Genomic DNA, 23,902 nt, shown 5'->3' on the forward strand with positions numbered 1-23,902 from the left:
ATTGGATGGTGTCTGTCGACTTGCAGGATGCTTACTTTCATATCCCGATACTCAAGTCACACAGGAAGTATCTCCGGTTTATGGTGGGATCGCAGCACTATCAGTTTGCGGTCCTTCCGTTTGGTCTTACTTCAGCACCTCGAGTCTTCACGAAGGTGATGTCGGTGGTTGCGGCAGAGCTCAGAAGGAAGGGGATAGCAGTATTCCCTTACTTGGACGACTGGTTGATCAAAGCCAAGTCGCCGGAGCTTGTGTCGCATCATCTGCAGTCAACGACTCAGTTGTTGTTCGACCTGGGTTTTTCGGTGAACGAGCCCAAATCTCACCTGGAGCCCTCTCAGCGCCTCCTGTTCATAGGGGCAGTACTGGATACAACATTGAGTCGAGCCTTTCCTCCGCCTCAGCGGATTCAAGATATTCAGGAATTGGTTCCAATGTTTCGAAATGGAGCGGTAGTTCCAGTCCTCAAGGTCCTTCGTCTGCTCGGTCTGTTTGCCTCCTGCATTCTGTTGGTCACGCATGCTCGCTGGCACATGAGGGCTCTTCAGTGGTGCCTCCGAAGGCAGTGGTCTCAACACAAAGGAGATCTAGAAGGAGCTGTCAAGATCTCCAGAGATGCTGCTGTGGACTTGAAGTGGTGGATTGCGAGCAACAATCTTTCACAAGGAAAGCCGTTCGCGCAGTCGCCACCAGTGGCAACGGTCATAACGGATGCTTCCACTCTAGGGTGGGGAGCTCATCTGGGGGATCTGGAGATCAAAGGCCTTTGGTCTCCAGAGGAGCAGATGTTTCATATCAATCTGTTGGAGTTATGGGCTGTACGTCTGGCTCTCAAGGCCTTCCTACCTTCCCTTCGTGGTCAGTCGGTACAGGTCCTGACGGACAATACTACCACGATGTGGTACATAAACAAACAGGGAGGAGTAGGGTCGTACCTTCTCTGCAGAGAAGCTCTTCGACTATGGTCCTGGGCAAAGGACCATCAGATTTGCTTGGTAGCAAATCATCTGGTCGGGGGTCTTGAATGTACGTGCGGACGGTCTCAGTCGCCAATTCTCGGCAGACCACGAGTGGCGTCTCCATCCAGATCAAGCCCGTTTGATCTTCCAAAGGTGGGGGTTTCCTCGGGTAGATCTGTTTGCCACTCTGGAGAACGCGCATTGTCCGTTATTCTGCAGCCTTCAGTATCCGATGCAGGGAGCGTTGGGGGACGCGTTTCAAATAACCTGGTGCGGCCAGTTGCTTTACGCGTTTCCTCCCATACCCTTGATTCCTCGAGTATTGAGGAAGATTCGCCAAGACGGGGCGCTAGTCATCTTAATAGCTCCGGATTGGCCAAGGAGGGTGTGGTACTCCGACCTTCTCCAACTCTCAATGTGCCCTCCGCTCCGTCTCCCTTTCAGGGCAGACCTCCTCTTGCAGTCGCAGGGGCAGGTTTTACACCCCAACCTCCAGAGTCTGCACCTACATGCCTGGAGATTGAACGGGGCAACCTGAGTTCCTTCTCTCTCCCGCCTGATGTAGTGGATGTTATATTAGCGGCCAGGCGACACTCCACTAAATCTATCTACGCTAATAGGTGGTCTAAATTTGTTGCGTGGTGTGGCGAGAGGCAGATTGATCCCTTACATGCTCATCTATCGGACGTTTTGTCTTTTGCTCTGTCTCTAGCGCAGAAAGGTTGTGCAGTGGCTACCATTAAGGGTTATTTGTCGGCCTTGTCAGCCTTCATTTGTCTTCCAGACCAACCATCGTTATTTAAATCCCCTATTGTTATCAGATTCTTGAAAGGTCTTCTAAATAAATATCCTCCAAAACCATTCGTTATCCCGCAATGGTATTTGTCCTTGGTCCTGACTTTCCTTATGGGGTCCCCTTTTGAGCCTATGCATTCTTGCCCCTTAAGTTATTTGGTTATAAAAACAGTTTTCCTGGTGGCTATAACATCTGCAAGGAGAGTGAGTGAGTTGCAGGCCTTATCGGTAAAGCCCCCTTATACAACTTTTTATGGGGATAAGGTGGTGTTGAGGACCAAGGCTGCTTTCCTCCCGAAGGTTGTTTCACCCTTCCATTTGGCTCAGACAATTACTTTGTCCACGTTCTATCCTCCGCCTCATCCTTCTAAAGAGGAAGAAAGACTGCACCGTCTGGACCCAAAGAGGGCGTTGAGCTTCTTTATTGATAGAACAAAGGATTTCAGGCTGGAGGATCAGCTGTTCATCGGGTACGTGGGCAAGAGGAGAGGAAAGGCAGTCCACAAGAGAACACTCTCCAGGTGGGTTGTTCTTTGCATTAAAATCTGTTACTCTTTGGCAAAGAAGGATCCTCCTGATGGCAATAGAGCTCATTCCACCAGAGCTAAGTCGGCCACTACGGCCTTGGCCAGAGGTGTTCCTGTGGTCGACATCTGCAAGGCCGCAACTTGGTCGTCCCTTCACACTTTTGAGAAACATTACTGTTTGGACTCTGAGGTCAGAAGGGACGGCCATTTTGCACGGTCAGTGCTGCAGGATTTCTTGGTTTGACCATACAGGCACCCTCCACCGGGAGTGGTACTGCTTTGGGACTCTATTCATTAGGTGAGGAATCCACAGGTAGTTGTATCCATCAGAAGAACGAGTTACTTACCTTCGGTAACGACTTTTCTGGTGGATACATTAGCTACCTGTGGATTCCTCACGGTCCCACCCGCCTCCCCGTTGCCTTTCTGGTCTTACCAAGTAATCCTTGAGTGCGCTCCTCTTGGTCTTCAAGGTTGCAATAGATGTTGTATATATGGATACTTGTGTATATTTATCTGTATATATATATATATATATATATATATATATGTATATATCTTTGTGTACATACATGATTTGCATATATTTGTTCGTTATATTAAATTTACAGCTATTCATTGCAATATTGTGTATTTTACAAGGTTATGGGATGTTGCCTTGCTCTTTCATTGCATTGGGTGGTTGTTCTCATGCACGTAAAAAATGTTGGTACTGACGTCGGCACGTCGTCGAGGACCTCTTATTGCCTGTATGACGTCAGACGGCGTTGCGTGGGCTAGAGTGACGTCCTCGTCGACGTGCAGAGACTAGGAAGAAGATTTCCGTCGAATGCTGGCGCCATGGGAGTATTCATTAGGTGAGGAATCCACAGGTAGCTAATGTATCCACCAGAAAAGTCGTTACCGAAGGTAAGTAACTCGTTCTTCCGCAGTATAGATTCTGTTCCAGTCTACATTCTATAGTAGTGTGTTTTTGGGAAAGTTCCTTACTACCCAGGAAAATTATCTGTGGACAGCAAAGGACTTGCAAACACCATGGTAGTATGGAATGTTTTGAAAGATTATTTGATTTCCTCTTCCTTTATTTATCAAACAAGGAGGGAATTACGAGTGAGTCCAGTTTGGCAAAGATGCGTCACATTAGTCAGAGCCCCCATTTGGCCACTTTCATACCCTCTAAATGATGTCTGGATGTGACATAAGGATCGCTTCTGACTAGATCCAAGACAATCCAGTCTGTCCTTTGATTTCCCAATAGAGATTATGGGATGATGGCAAACCTCTTTCTTGCTTTGACTACCAGCTCATAGTCATTTTCAGGACTTAAGTGAACACCTCACTATCTTGGCGTACCTCTGAGGGAAACTTCCATCTTTTCTTGGCGTGATACTGAGAGGCCAACCTAGATCAACAGCTGCCTCCTTGAACTGCAGCTTTATAGAAAAAGCAGGTCTTTTGTTACAGAGAATAGTTTTTGCCGATATTGAAGAAACCGACTATGTAGTGTGATCAGTTATGGAAGATTTCAGGATCCTATGTCATTAGCTGTGTTTCCTACACAGGAATCCAAAGCTGCATCCCTAAAACTATACTGTAAGCGCTCAAGGATTTTGTAGTCTTGCAGAATTCCTTAATTTCGATGCTTTCCTGATTCTGTGGTGTAAGGGTTTTTTGGAACATAGTTACTTAGCATGGCTTAGAAAAGCTGTGCCATTCTGCGTTTGCCATTTCTTTTTCGTTAGCCTTGTTTTTCCCCTAAACAGAACTCACTGGTTATATAGTTCATCATTAGAGCCGGACTCTACTAAACACAAAGAGGACCCCCATTTTGAGAGAAAGTGGCTACTTCTTCCTCCACTCTGATGTTGCAGTAACTAGTAGTGGTGGCAGCACATTTTTTTTTTTTTTTATAAAGACATTTTTATTGATTTTGTAAGAAAATAAAACAATGATACATACATGTAACTAGGTGCCAACGGGCACCTAACGGTGGTCAAACCCATTGCCCCAGGCAACACATTGGAAACGAAAGTTGTACGCCGCCTTGTTGGAGTAACCTTATGGATGCCTCACACCAGTTAGGGGGAGGAAGGGGGGGGCTCACGCCAATCCTCCCAGATGTAGTACCGTTCGATAATGTAGGAAGGATACATGTTGCGGAGTGGCTGCACATTTACAAGCCAAGAGCACATGGTTTATACATGTTCCTCTGTGTGATGGTTGCCTACTCCCTCTTCCTGATTTAAGGGCCCTTCCTAGTCCCATATAATTGCCTTCATTATTTGTGAGACTTTTGTAGAATTTATACAGCAGTGTGTGTGTTATTTCTGTTATTGTAGGTTTTTTTCTGCTCTTTTTTTCAACTCACCCACCCCCTCTTACAATATTGTTGCTGTGTTCTACGATGATGGGCCTCTATCTGCTCTGGAGTTCTCCACAAATTCACCTTAACTCTTCCAGACGGATCTAACCTGTGACTCTTGGCTTCAGAGCCTTGGGAAACGTAAAACAAAGAAAAATAACAACAAAAAGAGGCACTCCAGGATTGGAGCAGTGGCAGATATGTAGTAAGCTGTTGAATCCTGCCTTGGCTACTTTCTTCAAAGGAGAAGGTCCTCCACAATTGCAGAAAACGCAAAACTCAAGAAAACGTTGACTTCTACACACACACTCAGAAGCTCTAGATTGCTCAAACTGCCCTCAACACATATTTATCACTCACCGTTCAGTGTCAGGCATGGATTTTGAACTGTACATTTCATTTAGATCGCCACAATATCGCCACCATCATAGACACCCTCATCACTTTAATTGCCACTTCTCCTCCCGTCACTAATGTCCTCAATTTATGAATAGTCAGTCTAACTAACAAACTCTCATATCCGCAGCTCAAATTAACTCATAATAATACTAAAACTGTACTCATATTTCCCGATACTAATCCATCACTAATTATTGTTGGGTTCCGGAGTAGCGTACTACTCGCCAAAAAGCGCTTCGACGCCTCGTCAGGGGTAGTAAGCGCTATATAAATACTATTACAATTACAATACAGTAAGTCCACGACTCTTTCATAGTTTGCCACTTTCCACTGCCACCACCCATTAACTTAATGGATGCTGCCCAAACAGCTTTGTTCTCTTACTACCTAACTGGCAATTTGTTCGTATGAAGCCCAGGCCCAAATTTGTAAAAGAAACTCAAAGTTTACTTTTCCCACCTGTGCTGCTGAATGACAGACACAACCCTGGTCTGTGGCATAGAAGCAAAGATTCCATATTAGAAATAGCAAATCACATGGACTGTGTGTTTATTAAAAAAAAACAATTGTACTTGCTAGACATAGATCTCAGATTAATTGAAGTCTCACACCAGGCACAGATGGCAGAGGTGTTTACTATATTTTCTATGTTGGCATTTTAGAAAGTCAAATAACTCTGCCAAGCATTCACGTTTTAGAGTGTAAGGGGAGAAGTATGGGTCGGAAGAGTTGGTTTGTGGTAGGAGAGAAAATAGAATGCACATGACCTTGCGCCTCTGCTGATGTTCCCATGGTGCTGAAGGTGTGATCCGGGAGCATCAGTACTGGACACAGTGCCTGACTGGAGATCTCTTGAGTTAGTCCCCTTGTCTGCTCTCCCACCAGCCCTCTTTTGTTCCCTCATATTTCCTGCCATTATCTTAAAGAATGAACAGACGTGGTAATCTTCGGGCAAGACCAGAGGCTGCTGTTGTGGTTTTCAATGCTGTTTACCAACATGAGGTCTTATAGACCCCCTCTGACTCTCTCTTATCCACTGATTCGCTACCTCAAAAAACAGTGCCCTTTGAGAAGGCCCTTCTACTGACTTCCATGTGGTTGATTTTGTAAGCCTAGTCTGGTAGGTAGGCACCTTTTGAGTGCAATCTCTTACCGCCACCTTGCTTACAAGACAGAGTAAGCCCCCTAGTAATGCAAGATCCTAGCAAGTACTCCCTCGCCCCATGATCCCATCCTACATTTCCAGATATGGCATCCATCCACTCTGGGAGCTCACCTACCTGAAAAGTGGTTACCCGTCTAGCCCAACTGACCTCTCCAGAGTCCAGTCACTTTACCCCATCCTTCCTGTGGGGTGGAATTCCAGGGTCACATCGCCCTCCCTCCTTCCATCCAACAACCTCAACAGCACCAGCCAGCCCTGCAAGCTGACTATGGAAACTTGTGCTGCCTCTTCCAACTCTAGCACAGGGTGTTACTGACAACAGTGCACTCCAACATTGACGCAACTCCTGTGACCTGCAGCCCCAGCGTGGTGGAAGGGTTCCTGGGGCCATGTGTCATCCTGCCTGCATCTACACTGGTAAGTGAATGTTTGATGGCATGTGTGGCTGTAGATAAAATGCTTTGCATACTCCTGCCATCTAGTTTTGGGTCTGGATGTGTAAAAGCTGTTTTTCTTCCAAGTCTTTCGAGTCACGAGTTAGTTACTCCTCCTCTTGGTACTAATGTGCATGGGCATTGACTCTATTGTTAGATTGTTTTCTTTCTGCCATCAAGTTCGGATGTGTATCATTGCACTCCGGGTCGAGACCGCTTTGTACTCCTTTCCGTTTATGATCCACTCTTACCCTCCTCAGTATCGCCATTGAACACGCTCCCACCTTTACGTTTTGAAATTGGAAAATTATCGCCTGTTGAATCGATGCGCTCAAACAAATGCCCTTTGGGCTTTGCCCATTTGGGCCTAATTTTCTATCACTTTCGGCCTACCCATAGAATGCCATGCTGATGGAACAGACGCCTTTCTTTTTCTGCCCGAGGTGCCATGCTAAGTATCCGTGTACCGACCTTCAGCAGGTCTGCAACCTCTCTTTTTCTCCAGACCACAGAGAAGAGGACTGTGAGGCCTGACAATCGTTTCAGTACAAAAAGACACTTTGAGACCGAAGGGAGCGTCGCAGGGAGATGCAGCGGAGAGAGGCCTGATGACACACCCACCACCTTCAAACAACAGGATGTTGAAGAAGAGGAGGAGAAACTTTTTCCGTCGAGGGCTCCAACTCCAGATTACAAATTTACCTCAAGATGCAGGATCTCCCACCGGGTCTGCGTACTGCGAGTATTGACATCCCTGTTTGTAGGAGGCTGGCCTGGTTTGTAGTGGATACCTAAACCTTATACCAGGTCCAGTTATCCCTTCTTAATAAAATGTAGGCAGGGTCTAGAAGCCAGGCTGTCTAGAGGTAGTTGTAGGCAGAGCAGCCAAGGCTGAACTAGGAGACATGCAAAGCTCTTGCAAAATACCACTGTAGTCACACAGTACTTACACGCAAGAAAGACAATACTCATTGTTACCAAAAATAAAGGTACTTTATTTTAGTGACAGAAGGCCAAAAATATCTTAGAGGCTATACTCCCTTAGGAGGTATTATACACAAAATATACACTAGTAACCAAAAGAGTCATTAGTGAAAATCAGTATTTGTTGCAATGGGCCTGAGGGAACACAAACCATATACTAAAATAGTGGAATGTGAAAGTTGGTTTCCCACCTAGGCAAGTGTAGTGTGTAGAGGGGCGCTGAGAGTGTAAGAAAACACCAAAGGTAAGTAAAATACCCCACCCCAGAGCCCAGGAAAGCAGGAGTAAAACACAGCAAGTTTCATAAAACACACTAGAAGTTGTGGTAGAAGACAGTGCAAGAACCAAAAGAGACTGCAAGACACCAGCGATGGATTCCTGGACCTGAAGACGTGTGGAAGAAGGGGACCAAGTCCAAGAAGCACTGAAGAGTCCAGGGAGAACTGGAGCCCCTGCTAACCCGGATGAAGGTGCAAAAGGAGAACCACCGGTGAGAAGACAAAGTCAGTATTGCACCAGAGAAGATAGATGTAGGTTCCTGGTTGGTGCAGAAGATGTCAAATGCCAGATGGATGAATGCAGTCTGGTTTGGGTCGCTGGATTCCGTGAACAAACCTTGGTAAATGTAAAACTCACTTTCCGTGAGAAATGGAGCTACCCGGGCCCAAGAAGGACCCGGTCGACTCTACCCTGGAGGGTGAGACAGAGGGGACTCTCAGCAACATGGAGAGCCCTCAGAAGACCAGGCAGCGTGCACAGGAGACCCACAGCATGGGGACAAAAGGGTTGCAAATGGCAGTCATCGCAGCACAACACAAAGGGATCCCACGCCGCCGGAGAACAACTCACGGAGCTGAGCGTCACAGGATAGACTGCTGGGGACCTGGGCTATGCTGTGCACAAAGGATTTCTTGGAGAAGTGCACAGAAACCCTAGGAGCTGCAAAATACTCAGTGTACTGGGGGTACTGTCTGGCACAGGAAGGCAAGCCCTTACCGCCACCAAATTTGGACAGCTGGACCTTTCGACAGTCAGGGTCACTTTAGTCCACCACCTGTAATCCAGGATCCACGTTCATCGTTGGGAGAGGGGACACAGAGTACCAGTCGTCACTGCAGAGAGGTGCCTGCTGAAGCAGGGAAATGACTCCGTCACTCCACAGGAGATTCCTTCGGTTCTTCTGGTGCAGGATGAAGACAGGCACTTCTCGGAGCGTGCACAACCTGGAAACTGTTGCAGTTGCTGGCAGGAGCTGAAGTAACAGAGTTGCAGTATCCTTCTTGGATACTTTGTTGCAGTAATAGAGTTCCTGGAGCAGTTCTGCAGTTGATCTGGCGATAGAAGAGGAAGTAAAGGATGAAGAGCATCGCTGCTGGAGTCTTGCAATTTGAATCTGAGGAAACGCCTACAGGAGAGACCCTAAATAGCCCTAGGAGGGGGATTGCTCACCTAACCAGGTATGGACCTATCAGGAGGGGTCTCTAACATCACCTGGTGGCACTGGCCATTCAGGTGCTCCCAGAGTTCCCTGACCATCCTGAAAACAAGATGGCATAACCCAGGGACACTCTGGAGGAGCTCTGGACACAACCCCTGAGGTGGTGATGGACAGGGGAGTGGTCACTCCCCTTTCCTTTGTCCAGTTTCGTGCCAGAGCAGAGACTGGGGGTCTCTGAACCGGTGTAGACTGGATTATGCAAGGAGGGCACCATCTGTGCCGTTCAAAGCACTTCCAGAGGCTCTGGGAGGAAACCTCTCCTATGCCTGGAACACCTATTTCCAAAGGGAGAGAGTGTAACACCCCTCTCCTAAAGGAAAAGCATTGTTCTGCCTTCCTGGGATTGAGCTGCTCAAGCCCCAGGAGGACAGAAGCCGGTCTGTGAGGAGCAGCAGTTGGGGCTGCAGTGAAAACCTCAGAAGGCTGGTATGGCAGTACCTGGGATCCCTGGTGGAGCCCCCAGGGTGCATGGAATTGGCGCCCCAATACCAGACAATTTCTCAATTCTAGACACCTCACATGGCTATATTCCGAGATACATATGTATTGACCTATATGTAGTGCACACTTATAATGGTGTCCATGCACTCACGAAGACCGGGAAATTGGTCCTGGACGATGTGGGGGCACCTCTGCTAGTGCAGGGGTGCCCTCACACACAGTAACTTTGCACCTAGCCTTCATTCTAAAGGTTAGAAATATAGGTAAGTTATAACTTGCCTGGTGCAGTGAAAATGGCTGTGAAATAGTGCTCACTCAGGTGGCAGTGGAATACTGGGTTACCAGTATGTAAGTACAAATTTGGAATCAGAGAGAGCATAAGCACTGGAATTCTGGTTATCAGGACTACAGTGGCACAGTCAAGCATACTGACAAAACAGTAAAACATACTTACATGTAGGCCACAAACTATGAGCACTGGGGTCCTGGCTAGCAGGATCCCAGTGAGACAGTAAAAACACACTGACAAACACTGACAGACATGCCAAAAATGGAGGTAACCATGCTAAAAAGAGGCTACTTTCTCACACCGTCCTTCCACCTAAAAAAACATGTGGCTCCTAACAAACATAAGGCTCCCCGGCACCTAGCATTGAAAGCGTTCTTACATCGCCTGATCAGCAAGGTTGTCTTAGTCCGGATGGACAATATAACAACAATGTAATAGGTACTAAAACAGGGTTGGGTGGTTGGGGCATCCTCTGCAGTTATCACACCTGCCTCAGACAATTTGTCATTGAGCTCTCCATTACTACATCCAGCGGAGCATCTTCTCAAAACACATAACAATTTTGCAAACCTTCTCAGCAGGATGTGACAAGTCCAGAAGTGGGAACTCCATCCACAAGTTCTTATCCCCTTCTTCCACAATTGGGAGTTCCCAGAAATAGATCTTTTCACAACTGTAGACAACACAAAATGCCAATTCTTCGCTTCCAGGTTCCCACACCCCTGATCCAAGTGTAATGCTCTACGGATGAACTGGTCAGGGATGTTTGCCTACGCTTTTCCACCTCTCCCTGTTCTTCTGTTTGTGGTTTGGAAGCTCAGGCATACATCCCTTACACTAATACTAGTGGATTCCACTTGAGTTTGACAGCCCTGGTTCACAACACTACTAGAACTATCAATAGTTCCTCACGAGAAGCTTCCCTTCAATCCAGACCTTCCCACTTAGAACCATGGAGAAATCAGACACCCAAATCCCAAGGAACTCACCTTAGCATTTTGGTTCCTAAGGACATACAATTCGGCTATCTCAGTCTCTCACCAGATGGTATGACCATTCTTAAAGAAGCATGCAAACCTATTACTGTCATAAAAACAGTATCAACCCATTTTAAGCATCAACACAAAACATGTTTGCTACCTGCTACAGCTACAGATTTCTGGCCTTGATTTCTCATCCATTTATTTAGGTTTCGAAGCAATGGCTGCCTACCTTCACAACAGACATCTGTCTTTGTTTAAGATACCAGTCATTAAAGCCTTCATGGAAGGACTTAAAAGATTTTTTCAAGTTAAGGTTCCACCAACACCTGCATGGAATCTTATAATTGTTCTAACAAAACTTATAGGTCCACCGTTTGAATCACTACACAATTGCTCCCTCCAGTTTCTGATTTGGAAGGTTGCTTTTCTCATTGCCATCACTTCACTCATATGTGTCCGTGATCTCCAGGCATTAACCTTAGCAGAACCTTTCTTCTAGCTGCATAAAGGCAGGGTAGTACTTCACACAAACCCAATATTCCTTCCACTGGTGTTTCCCCATTTTCACCACAATCAGGCAGTGAAATTGCCTGTGTTCTTTCCTCATCAGGAGTCAGTTTTCAGAAAGGGCTCTTCATACATTAGATGTTAAAGGAGCTCGTATGTGCTACATTGACAGAACTAAAGAATTTTGTAAAACCAAACAATTCTTTGTTGCTTTTTCTCCCCCTTACAAAGGAAAGCTCATTTCTAAATCATGCATCGCTTGGTGCCAAGATAAATGTATACAGACACATTACCTTAAAGCCAAATGGACAATGCCTCCTAGAGCACACTCTACTCACAAAATAGGGGCTTCAGTGGCTTTCCTGGACAATATTATGTGTAAAGCAGCTACATGGTCTGCACCACGTACTTTTACTAATCATTGTGTTGATGTTCTAGCACACCAATAAGGTGATGTAGGGCAGGCAGTGCTGTGCACACTTTTCCAAATAACTGCAACACCCACAGGTTAGCCACCGCTTTCGGAGGGCACTGCTTCACAGTCTGTGCAAATATTGTGCATCTAAAGCCACACATGCTATCAAACGGAAAATGTTACTTACCCAGTAAGTGGCATGTAGTGCTGTTGATTCACATGCACCCACCTTCTTCTCCTGACACGTATGGCCATTGCAGTTTCCTTTACATTATTATTTTCATGGACATTATTTACACTTACTTTACACTCCATTCTCACCCACTTGCGGGAAAACAACTTTAACAATAGAGTCCACCAAGAGGAGGATCCCTCTACCTCGTAACTCAACAGACTTCTTCACAGAAAAACAACTTGCACACTTCCAGACCCAACACTAGATGGCAGGGGTATGCAAAGCATGTTAATCCACAGCACTGCATGCCACAAACAGATGCGTACTTGGTAAGTAACATTTTCCTTATTTGTTCCCACTATATGCCGCTTTCCTCCAGGCCATCACAGCCTGTGTTCCACCAAAAACATTGGGTAAGGGATGTATTTTCAATGCCCCCACAGCCCAAGCTTGGGACAGGCATGTAGCCAGCTGCCATGTTCCCCCACCAAAACAGCATTTTTCTTGGAAGACCACTTTCTTGTTAGCTTGAACATTAGCCAGAAGAGTAGATGGATTACATGCCGTTCCTTGTAAAGAACCTTATTTGCGATTTTCCAAGGGCAGTGTGTTTTTAGCCACAAATCCCAAGTTCGTTTGGAAGGTGTCCATGTCATTTCATTTGAATCACAATATATGTCTGCTGACATGGTTTCTAAATGCTCCGAAGGCAGCTCAGAGAGAAATTCACTTTCTAGACATTCATTAAAAGATGCCTTTAATTTTTACTACAAAAGACCAGGGATTTTCATTGTATCAGCCAAAGTGTTATAGCTTTTGAACCCTTGTATAAAGGCAAACTAATAACAAAATGGACCTTTACCAGATGGATTTTTTCATGTGTTATACTGGTCCACATGTCCATGCTTAGACCACTATATGGAACTCTTGGAATGCACTCAACAACTCCTTAAAGAGCGTCTCTTGAGGACGCTGGTATGGCTAACAATGTGGAGATTGACACATGCATTGTTGACGAAGGTGTGACGCATTCCTACCTTTTTCTGTATTTCAGGTACTGCTTTGTTAATTTTGATTGCAGCATGTGAATCTATGAGAGGTCCAATGCTGGGGAATAAAGTGAGCCACTTGGCTGTAACTTCAGTTCTTAAACATTGGCAACTTTCATAGATTCATGTAGTGGTGACACAACCCTAGATAAGTTGTGGTATTTGTGGACCCCAGCCGACGGCTCAAGACAGCTTCCAACAACCATCACTTTCGCTCCTTCTCCTGGAATGCTCCACTCGTCCTAGGATTCTAAGACTACTGGAGCGTGACATGCAGAGCGTGCTTAAACCAGCACAACAGTTCACTGGTGTGCTTTCTCCCCTTCTTTCTTGATGCTTTTCCGGTTCTTATCTGCGTTATCGCAAGTGAGAAAATATGGCAGTTGGAAGTATCTTTCATGGGAAGTGCTGAAGAAGCTGCTTTCTGAGGGGCTGAAATTCTGGCCAAACAGAGGTGGACTCACAGTGTGTAGTCCTTGGCCTTTTGCAGTGTTATTGAGTGTAATGGCACACTCTGTTTCTAAAATTGATTGCTGAAGGATCCCGCTTTGACAACAGGAAAGGATTCAAGCCAGTGAATCTGAGAAATACCAATGCTGGAGAACAAAGTTACAGGAAAGTAGCTAAATTTCTTCTTCTTTTCTAGAAACTCGTGCATATGGAATTGTTTATTACTTCCACTGCAGCATAATATCACGTATTAAACCATGTAAAAATACACCACTTTTTCCCATTCCTCTCCACTGAGTACAAAGGTCTAACTTTACCACCAGAAACTATTTTAGCATGCCCAATCACACCCCCACCACTTTACTTCTTCTTAAAACTGGGAGACTCTCAGCTAAAAATTGGGCTGTTTACAAATTGCACAGAAGATGATCCGTGGTGTCGCCCTGAACTGCCTTGCTTAACAACAGCCTTACCTGCTAGCCACCTAGTGGAAATTTACGTTGCACCAAACAGCAACAGCTCGTCATGCCCATATGACCTTGTGCAGTCTCCAAATGCCCATCTCTAACATCCTAGGCCTCCATTTGTTTCGAGAACGCGCCTCAATTAGTGAATACAAGGGATACCGGAAATGCCATCTCCTGGTATTGTAACTAAAAACAACAAGAAATGGCTCACCAGGGCACTTCATGTAACACTACCATGTTTTCTCGCTGTATTTGTATTGCAAATTAGCATCTTTTCTCAAACTTAACTCTCCATTTTTTTTTTTTTTTTTTGCCACAATATCTAGGTATTGTGCTCTGCGCTGCTATTGTCCTTAAATACTTTCTAAATAAATGATTACATAAAATAACAACTTCTTTTCAAAAAGAGCCAAATGTCTTCCTAGCTAGTGAAACTACTGCACTATTGAAGGGATACTTCTAACTGGTCACATTACTTTTCTCTCTGCCCTCCACAGTACTTGTTTTGGTGACTTGTTATTTTGCATCTTGCCTGTGAGAGATCAGTTAACTTTCTAAATTCAAGCATTGGGCTTACTATTTGTAATTTCTGAAGTGGGAACTCACCTATAACTAATTTAGTACTATTACTATTGGGAGGCATAGAGTCCAGGCCTTCCGGTTTAGAGTTCTCACACTTACCTCTTAATAACGGCATTCTAAGGAAGTCAACTGGCTGGACTCCTCTTATTTTCTCTTCAACTTTCTAAAGTAACCTGTGTGCGGCTGAGCATCAGGGCTTTTTGTTGGCGTGTTGAACCTTTGTCTAGACATTTTAAGAAAGGCATGCTATTATTGTTATTCACATTGCTATGTTTTGTATGTGTCCACATAGACCAGTTAGACCTGGATCTTTTCAAAGGATTCATTTTTCATTTGGCATTGGTTTTATTGGCTAGTGAGAACTGACAAGCCTAGAGTCGGGTACATTGATCTGAAGGACACAAGGTTCTCTCGAATACGAAATCTAACTTTGTGACCTGAAGTTCATCTTTGAGCTCTCAGGTGTCCAGTACGCACAAATTGACACATTTGACCTATGGGAGAATTCCTAGTCCCGGATATGATACTAGCAGAGCTCAGGCCTGTCTGTTTCATGAATTGCAGACACTACATCGCATCGAGTGAGTGCATCCAAGTTGGGATAGGTTTTTGTTTACGTACAATATCAAGCCTGAACCTCATTCCCGAACCAACATATGCTAGGGTATTCTTATTTTAAAATTTGAGATTTTCATTTTGCCTGACTAAGTTATATTCGGGAAGCGCTATTATATGATTGAAAGATTTCTTGTTCACTTTTACTGCACAAAGCGAAAGCATGGTTTAGTGCGTTCAGATGCCATCAAGCAGGGAAAGTTTCTAGTGAACAGGGTTGAGGAATGTACTCAAGCGACTTTGGATAAACTTGCACTGTATTGCACCCTTGATAGTCTGTTTGTCTGTTATGATGTTAATTTAATGGCTTTAGCACCTTTTAAATTACAACTGGCATAATGTGTCAAAAATGTGGAAGTCTGTGTTTTCCACTGAACTCTGCTTCTGAATAATTTTGTAATGTTATTTTAAGAATTCTCAAAAGGTTGATCGACTAGATGGTGCCCACGCCCCAGAACTGACCAAAAAAGTTCAACGTCATGCATCCAGTGCTTCTATTCCAGCTGGATCTATAGTTAACAAGAAAGAGGACCTCAATGTTCGATTAAAGAAACTAACCAGTGCTGCTCCTTGCATGCTGTTTATGAAAGGGTCGCCACAGGAGCCTCGCTGTGGTAAGGGTTTTAATATTTTCCTTATATAAATGGGAGATATTCTTCAAACTGTAAATTTGAAATAAATTCTGATCATCAGTGGAGCATAGGGCTAACTGTGTGCTTGTTAACCCGATGTTTTGCAAAATTGTTTTATTTTAAATTCTTCTATAGCACCATTCTACTGTAGAGGTGTCAGTGCACTTTACAGTACAACAAACCGTACAGACTATTTGTAGAGGTATTTAATAATATGTAAGGTGTGGTACAGGTTAGTCAGACAGGAAGGGGAGAGCAAAGTAGGGAGTGAGAGGAGAGATGGGTGGGGGTACAAGAAAGTGCAGGAGGTAAGGACAAATAGCAGAAGGTGGAGGGAAACCTGAGCAGAGAAGTAAATAGACAGCAACAATAGGAGGGGACATAGATGTAATTTAGGGGTTCCCAGTGGTCTTAGCTGCAATCCCTGGCTTACTGTTTGCAGCCCCTGACTTCAGAGGTGGCAACATTAGCACCAAGAACATGGGGGCAGGTCGCCTTTGTGGATGTTTTTTTTTTACTGTACTTAGAATGAATACTAGTATATCATTAATTCTTAGTATAATAAAACATGACATCAGTATCTGGAACAAGGCCTGCAGAGTTAAAGTAAGTACACATGCTGACAAGTGTATATTGTGTATTTGCTTGTTGGTCAGAGTGTCTGTTTGTGAGAGTGGTAGTGTCCATATATGTGACCATGTGTATTTGAGTGATTATGTGGGAATGAAAGTGAGTGAGAGTCAATGACGGATAGTGATTAAGAATGAGCAGGATTGGACATAAATGAGTATGAGTGAAGAGAGGAAGAGTGACTGTAAGTTAGCGAGATGGGGTGGTTGAGAATTGATAAAAATGAACATGAGGGAGTATTAGAGAGAGTGAATGTAACTGTGAGAAAGAGTGAGTCAGTGAGACAGTAAGAGTAAGTCAAGTAAGAGTGAGTGAGAAAGTATAAGTGAGTAAGAGTGAATGTGACTGCATGCGAGTGACAGTAAGTGTAGGAAGCTGGGCCGGTGTGTGGTGGGTACCTATGGTACTTACACCTTATACCAGCTCTAGGGTTCCCCTATTAGTGAAATGTAGGCAATGTCTAGAAGCCAGGCTCTCTAGAGGTAGCTGTGGATGAGCAGCCAAAGCTTATCTAGGAGACATGCAAAGCTCATATTATACCACTGAAGTCACACAGCCTCACACACATGAAAGAAAATACTCTGTCTTAAAAAAATAAATAAAGGTAATTTATTTTAGTGACACAATTACCAAAAATATTAGATATGCAGTTACCCCAACAGGATATAAGTAAAAACACTAAATATGTACACTAGGAATAAGCATAAATACAATAGAAAACAGTGCAATAGCAATAAACAGTAGTGACCCTAGGGGGAGCTCAAACCATATTGCAAAACAAAATGGAATGAAAATGCAGGACCCCCACCTAGGTAAGTTGAATCTGTAGAGGAGAGCTGGATGAACTAGGAAACCCCAAAGGCTAGAACCACAGTACTCTTCACCCCCCCCCCCCCCCCCCCAAGTGATCAGGAAGAAAGGAGTAAGTTACTGGATTTACCCCAATCTACCAAAAGGACTGAAAATGAAGATAATGCAACACCCAGACTAGACTGCAAGAAACTAGTGTTGGATTCCTGAAGAGGAAGACCTGATAAAGAAGGGGACCAAGTCGAGAAGTCGCAGAAGTGTCTGGTGGTGGCAGGAACCACTACCCACCCATCTGTGGTTGCAGGAGTTAGTTGGTCGATGGTAGGACAGAGACTGTCAGCAGTGCAACCCTGAATACAGAGAAGACTTCCTGGAAGATGCAGCCAACGTCCCACACTGGATGGAAGATTGCAGCCTATCTGTGATGTGGAAAAGCCACCAACAAGCCTTGGCAAAGACAAGAGATGCGGTATAGGAAAAGTGGAGTTGCTGGGGACCAGCAATGACCAGGAGGACTCAATCCATAGGGGTGTTGGGGAGGAGTCTCAGGGGACCCTCCACAGGAGACTCACTGGAAGAGGATCCAGGAGCCTCAGAGGATCCCACGCAGCACAACTGAAGATGGATCCCACGCCGCAGGAGAAGCAAGCAGAGGGCTGTGCGTTGCAGGAAAGAGTGCTGGTGGCTGGAATTACACGGAGCCTGAAGGTCCATTGGAGCAGATGCCAACAAGCCTTGGGAGCTACAAGAGATGTGGTGCATGTGGGTACTGTTTTGCGTGGAAAGGCAAGGGCTTACCTTCACCAAAGTTGGACAGCTGGCAAAGAGAACCAATGGGACCACTCTAGACTACCACCCATGATGCAGGACCCACACAGCTCAGAATGAGGGGAGATTCACACAGTCTTTCATCGTTGCAGTTAGTGGCTGCGGATGCAGGGGAGTGACTCCTTCACTCTAAGGGAGATTCCTTCTCTGAAGCCCTGCACCCTCAGAGGATGCACAGCCGTGGAAATGTAGCAGATGCTGGAAGGACTTGTGGAAACAATGTTGCAAGCAGAGTCCTCGTTGTGGATGCAGATTGTCGGTTCCTGGAGGGTCCAGTAGCCAGAAGTCGAAGTAGAGGTTGCAGAGGAGTCCTGCTGAAATCTTGCAAGCCAAATCTGAGGACCCACCCAAGAAGGAGGTCCTAAATAGCCCTGGAAGGGGGTTGGTCACCTAGCCTTATGACCACCTATCAGGAAGAGGCTCTGACGTCGCCTGTCTGACCTGGCCACCCAGATGTTCCCGAGGTCTCGGCCCACCTTCGATTCAAGATGGCAGAATCAAGGGACCCTGTGGAGGAGCTCTGGGCACCACCCCAGGGGTGATGATGGACAGGGGAGTGGTCACTGCACCTTCCATTGTCCAGTTTCACGCCAGCTCAGGGACTGGGGGTCCATGAACCGGTGAAGACTGGTTTATGCAAGGAGGGCACCCAATGTGCCCTTCAAAGCATACCAGTGGCTTGGGGAGGCTACCCCTCTCAAGCCATGTAACACCTATTTCCAAAGAGAGAGGGTGTTACCCCCTCACCCAAAGGAAATCCTTTGTTCTCCATTCCTGGGCTTGAGCAGATCAATCAGCAGCAGGGCAGAAACCTCTCTGAGGGGTGGCAGCAGCTTGGGCTTCCCCGAAAACCCTAGAACGCTGGTAGGAGCAATGCTGGCGGTCCTCTGAGGAGCCCCCAGAGTGCATGGCATCATACTTCCAATACTGGCAACAGTATTGGGGTAGGATTCTGAAATGTTTTGATACCAAACATGCCTAGGAGTTACCATTACGTAGCTGGGCATAGGTAGTGACCTATGTCCAGTACACGCGGAAAATGGTGTCCCCGCACTCACGAAGTCCATGAAAATGGAGCTGGAGTTCATGAGGGCACATCTGCTCATGCAGGGGTACCCTCACACACAGGTACCTGCACCCTGCCCTCTGGGCTAGGAGGGCCTACTATAGGGTTGGCTTTTAGTGACCTAGTGAAGTGACCTATAGTGAAAAGGGTGGATGCACCCTTTCACGCAGGCTGCAATGGCAGGCCTGCTGATACCATTTGCACGGGCTCCCCATGGGTGGCATAATGCATGCTGTAGCCCATGGAAGGACCCCTGGTGCCCCAATGCCCTAGATACCTGGGTACCATATACTACGGACTTGCAAGGGGGCACCAGTATGCCAAATGTGGCATATGTGTGGTCCAAGCAACCAAATTTAAAGGGATAGAGCATAGTCACTGGGGTCCTGGTTAGCAAGACATACTGACAACAGGCAAAAAGTGGGGGGTAACCATGCCAGAAAGACAGTACTTTGCTACAATAAGAGTGAGATCGTAGGAGGGAGAGTAAGTGTAAGTGCCAGAGAGTAAACATGTGTGAGTCAGAGTAAGAATCAGCAAGACTGAGTGTGAATTCGCGAGAGTTAGTGAGTGCTTGTGTGATTGCAAGAGTGTGAATGATGAGTGCGAGTGAGTAAGCGAATGTAAGTGAGCCTGATAGAATGTGGTGCTTTGCTTGCAAGTCTTCTATTAGCACTGGTGGGTAGTTCTTGCCTTTTATAGGCTTCCATTGTCAAATGTTGGCACTAGCATACTGGAGGCAGTTCTTTACATGCCAGGTACCTGCTGTGACAGACTGCTGGCACTGGTATACTGAAGGTAGTTTTTGGAACAATGAACAACCGTGGCAAAATACTGGTCCTGGTACACTAGAGGTACTTCTTGACATTAGGGGCACCTGTGGAAAAATGTGTTGGTGCTGGCATACTGGCATACTGGCAAAATATTGATAGCACATTTTAGGTGATTCTTTTCATAAAGGGGAAATTGTGACGAAATGGTGGCCCTAACATACTACAGGTAATTTTTGACATAAGGAACACTCATAGTATATGCAGTGCATTAATACAAACGTCTGACACAAGCATATTGAATGTAATTTTGGACTAATTGGCACGCATTAAAAAATGCCGAACATAGCTCGCTGGAGGTATTTTGTGAAAAATGGGGGTGTGCACATAGCGCATTTAAAAAAAAAATGTAATCAACTATTGGGGAGCGTCTGGTTGAATTGGCTTGGAACACCTAGAAAGGAATTGAATATTAAATAAGTACCCTTTCATGCTATACCACAGACTCAAGTCTGGTGGTGTTAAAACCATTACACACAAATCCACCTGCTGCAGTACATACACCTACAGGAATCAACCAACCCCAAACCAGCTGGTAGCACTCTTGCTCATTCGAGAACTTCTCCTGGATCCCCTTGTCAATGGTCTTGTCATTTTGGTTGTAACCACACCAAATGCAACAATGTGCGTTCTGTACTACTGACCCTGAAGAATCAAATCCACGTCTTGAACACCTTTTAGCACTTAGTAAGTAACAAGTAACAAAAGTAACAAAACCTGTGGCACACATTAGAAACCAAAGCGCAAGCCTGAAGTAAACTACAAACGGCATGATACTGTAACTAAACACACCATAAGCACCAGTTCAGGAACAAATAAGGAAACTGCAACACTTACAAAAGCAGTGGGAAACAAACCCCCCTACAGACTTAATAATTAATCTGCTATGCACTCACCCACCATTGACAAACGCCCTGCACCTCTTCACCACCTGATCTCTCCCCTCACTATCTTCAGAATTTCTGATTTGCTCTCAATCTAAATCTAAAATTGCCTTCACAAGCCAGAAATTGCCTGCAAATTTGTTCAGTATAACAGCAAGGCTTAGACATTAAAGAAAAAGTGAAATCCACTTTCTTCCAAATTATCTGATTGCCTTTTACCAATTATTAATAAGCTGCTTCTCCTACGTACGCCTGTTTGAAGGTCATTTGTTTGTGTATATTTGTGAATTACACATTTTCTTTTCTTTTATGTTTCTGTTTCGGTTGCTTTAAATCTTGCTTTTCAGCTTGACTGTGGTGCTTTCCCTTGCTCCTGTTTCTTTGTTATTGTCTGGCCAGACAGTTATTAAAAGATACATTTATTCTATCAGTACTGATTTATTATGTATTTCATTTCGCACAGCGTGTTCCTTTTCATTGCTTATAGTTGTGTGCTTGTGTGTCATATGTTTTATATATGTTATTATATTTCTTCTTGATCTTTCAAAATGATGCTGTAAGTTGCGTTAGGCACCCGTCTTTGTGTTCACAATTGCTTTAAAGGAAAGACTTTTTACTAATTATAAAACTGCATTTCAAACGTCTCTACACCGCGCATTCCCTATTGTGTTAATGATCGCATTACTCAGCCTGCTTTTCACTCACTTCTTTTACCCAGAAAATAGCAGTTGTCGAACATTGGTAACCACAGTCCATTGGGGTCTTTTTGCACACACAAGTACTATATATATATATATATATACACAAAAGATACAGGGACGTTATAGTCAGGCTCAGACCATAGAAATGCACCTGTTACAGATCGTTTGCTCAGGTAACTATAACTGGAGCCCTAAAATAACTATAACTTGTGCCCCTGCCATGCACAGTTTTTTCATCAAAAAGTCTACTGCAAATATTACATTGATATTATCTAAGATGTTATCAAAGATGTCAAGAGTACCATATTTGTGGGGTAATTAGCAGTGCATGGTGAGGGCATGAGTTGTAGTTACTTCAGATAACTATAACAGGTGAATTTCTATGGTTTGGTTTGGTGTGTTTAAAATGTGAGGCTAAATATAACGTCCCAGTAACCTTTGTTTTTTTAAGTGAATTGCTGTGGTTTTAAAAAACAATGTTATTTCCTACTATAACGTCTCTGTAACTTTTTTTTTTTTTTCGGTGAATTTCTGTGTATTTTTAATGTAAAGTAATTTTCATTACTAAACGTTAATCTAACCACCTTCAGCCATGCGCGGCAGCGGTAGCCCGCAGGGCCAGCATCCAACCCCTGTAAACAGCCAGCCACGCGCTTCAGGGATTGGCTGCCAACCCCTATAACCACCCAAATGTGTGCCACGCACTGCCTTTGGGTGTGCACGGCTAATCCCTGCGGCCAACGCCCCTACCCCCCTAACTCCACACTGCGAACAGCCTTTGGCCAAGCGAAGCAAGAGTTGGCCACAGGTCCCTGTGGCCCCCCTCCCCTGCTGATTTTGACCCTGGGGACCCCATCCTCCAGGGTCTGGCCTTCTGATTTTTTTTTTTTCCACACGGCCCCTCTCCCCTGGCCGATCGGCTCCAGGGCCCCCATCCCCAGGGCACAACGTTTATTATTGCTGGGGAGGAGGGGGGGGGTTGGCCCTAACCTAACCATTTTCTTTAATATTTTGTTGGGTGGGGTGGGGCGTGCAGACCCCTCTCTGGGACGACCTCAGCCCCGGGGACCAAAGGGCCCAGCCTAAACATTTAATTTTATTTGGGGGGGGTGCGTGGGCCCACTCTATAGGTGGATCTCTGCCACCGGGACCCCATCCCCAGGGCCCGGCCATGTCACCTGGGTGTCTCTCAGGGCACTCAGTCACAATGTTGGGGATCGCAGGCGGAGTCTGAATGCCCACGCTGTCCCAGCCGGCTCCCCACTTCTTGTGGGAGCTGGCATTGCTGTCACAGACAGGGAGTTGCTAAACATGCAGCTCCCTGTCTGTGACAGCAATTGTTTACTCTGTTTCTCTGCCTCCATCCTTGCAGGCAGGGAAATAGAGGAAACCTCTGCTCGCAGTGAGTGAGAGTTGTTTGGCAGCTCTCACTAGCTGTGAGTGGAGTGTTTGCTCTGACTTGGTGGGAGCTGTCAGCGCCCATCAAGTCACAGCAAACAGCTATTTTTCGGGGTTGGGCATCCCGGGACATAGCAGGAGCCAGCTCTGGGGGTGGCGGTACCCACAATCATTATCGGCTCCATGAGGGAAGGCACATGGCCCCCGCCAATGTTTCAAATATCCACATGGAGGTGGCAGTCACCAGAGCTGTGGGTGGCCCCCTGCATTTCTTTAAACACATTCTACCACAGGGAGGTGGCGTTTCCTGGGACTGTGGGGGGCTGGAGAGCCCCCCTGCATTTCTTTCATCATAATCTGCCTGGGGAGCTGGCAGGGTGTGGTGGTCTCCGAGGCTGTGGGGAGGCCAGGAGGCTCCCGGCATTTCTTCACACATATCCGGCCCTGGAAGGTGGCGGTCCCCAGAGCTGTGGGGGGGGGGCAGCCCCCCCCTGCATTGAAAATTTAAATGCCCCTAAGACCTGGCCCACCAGGGTGCTGCATTTAAACAAGAGCGGGAACCCACGCTTGATTTTTATTTTGAATTCAGAGCCATGGATCTGCTGTGCCTCCCCTTGAAATGTTTTTAGAAAAAAATCTTAATCTGCTCTTGTAGGGTGGGGTAGGGGGTGGGGGGCAGCACCAGAGCTAAGGTGTCAGGGTGTCCCTACCCTGGCTCCTTTTCTTATTTTTTACAGTTTTGTCTGCGATTTGAGTCCCAAAATGGCTGCCAACATTTCCTTTCCTTGTTGAAGTGTTGGCAGCCAATCAGATCTCATCACAAGATCGGGATGATTCGCTGAGCCTTTCCATCCCTATCTAAATATATATATATTTTTTTAATTACTCAAAAACTACTGAACAGATTTACACCAAATAACAAAAAGAAAAGATTGCTTTCTGGACCAAGTGCTACCTTTCTGCCAAATTTGGTGTAATTCCGTCCAGTAGTTCTGGCGCTGTTTCCAGCTTCCCTCATTTGAGGCAT

The 23,902-nt window shown here is 45.6% G+C and overlaps 1 protein-coding gene across 2 annotated transcripts in view; it reads left to right on the forward strand.

Annotated features, from left to right (window-relative positions):
• The window catches only part of GLRX3 (glutaredoxin 3), a 131,677-nt gene that overhangs the window by 47,863 nt on the left and 59,912 nt on the right, over positions 1 to 23,902 (forward strand). For both annotated transcript variants that reach the window (XM_069239737.1, XM_069239736.1), the window contains exon 4: positions 15,509 to 15,710. In XM_069239737.1, the coding sequence (XP_069095838.1) occupies positions 15,509 to 15,710 (202 nt within the window). The remainder of the gene's footprint in view (positions 1 to 15,508; positions 15,711 to 23,902) is intronic.

This window comes from Pleurodeles waltl, chromosome 6 (assembly GCF_031143425.1).
Source record: "Pleurodeles waltl isolate 20211129_DDA chromosome 6, aPleWal1.hap1.20221129, whole genome shotgun sequence".
In the NCBI taxonomy this organism is placed as follows: domain Eukaryota; kingdom Metazoa; phylum Chordata; class Amphibia; order Caudata; family Salamandridae; genus Pleurodeles; species Pleurodeles waltl.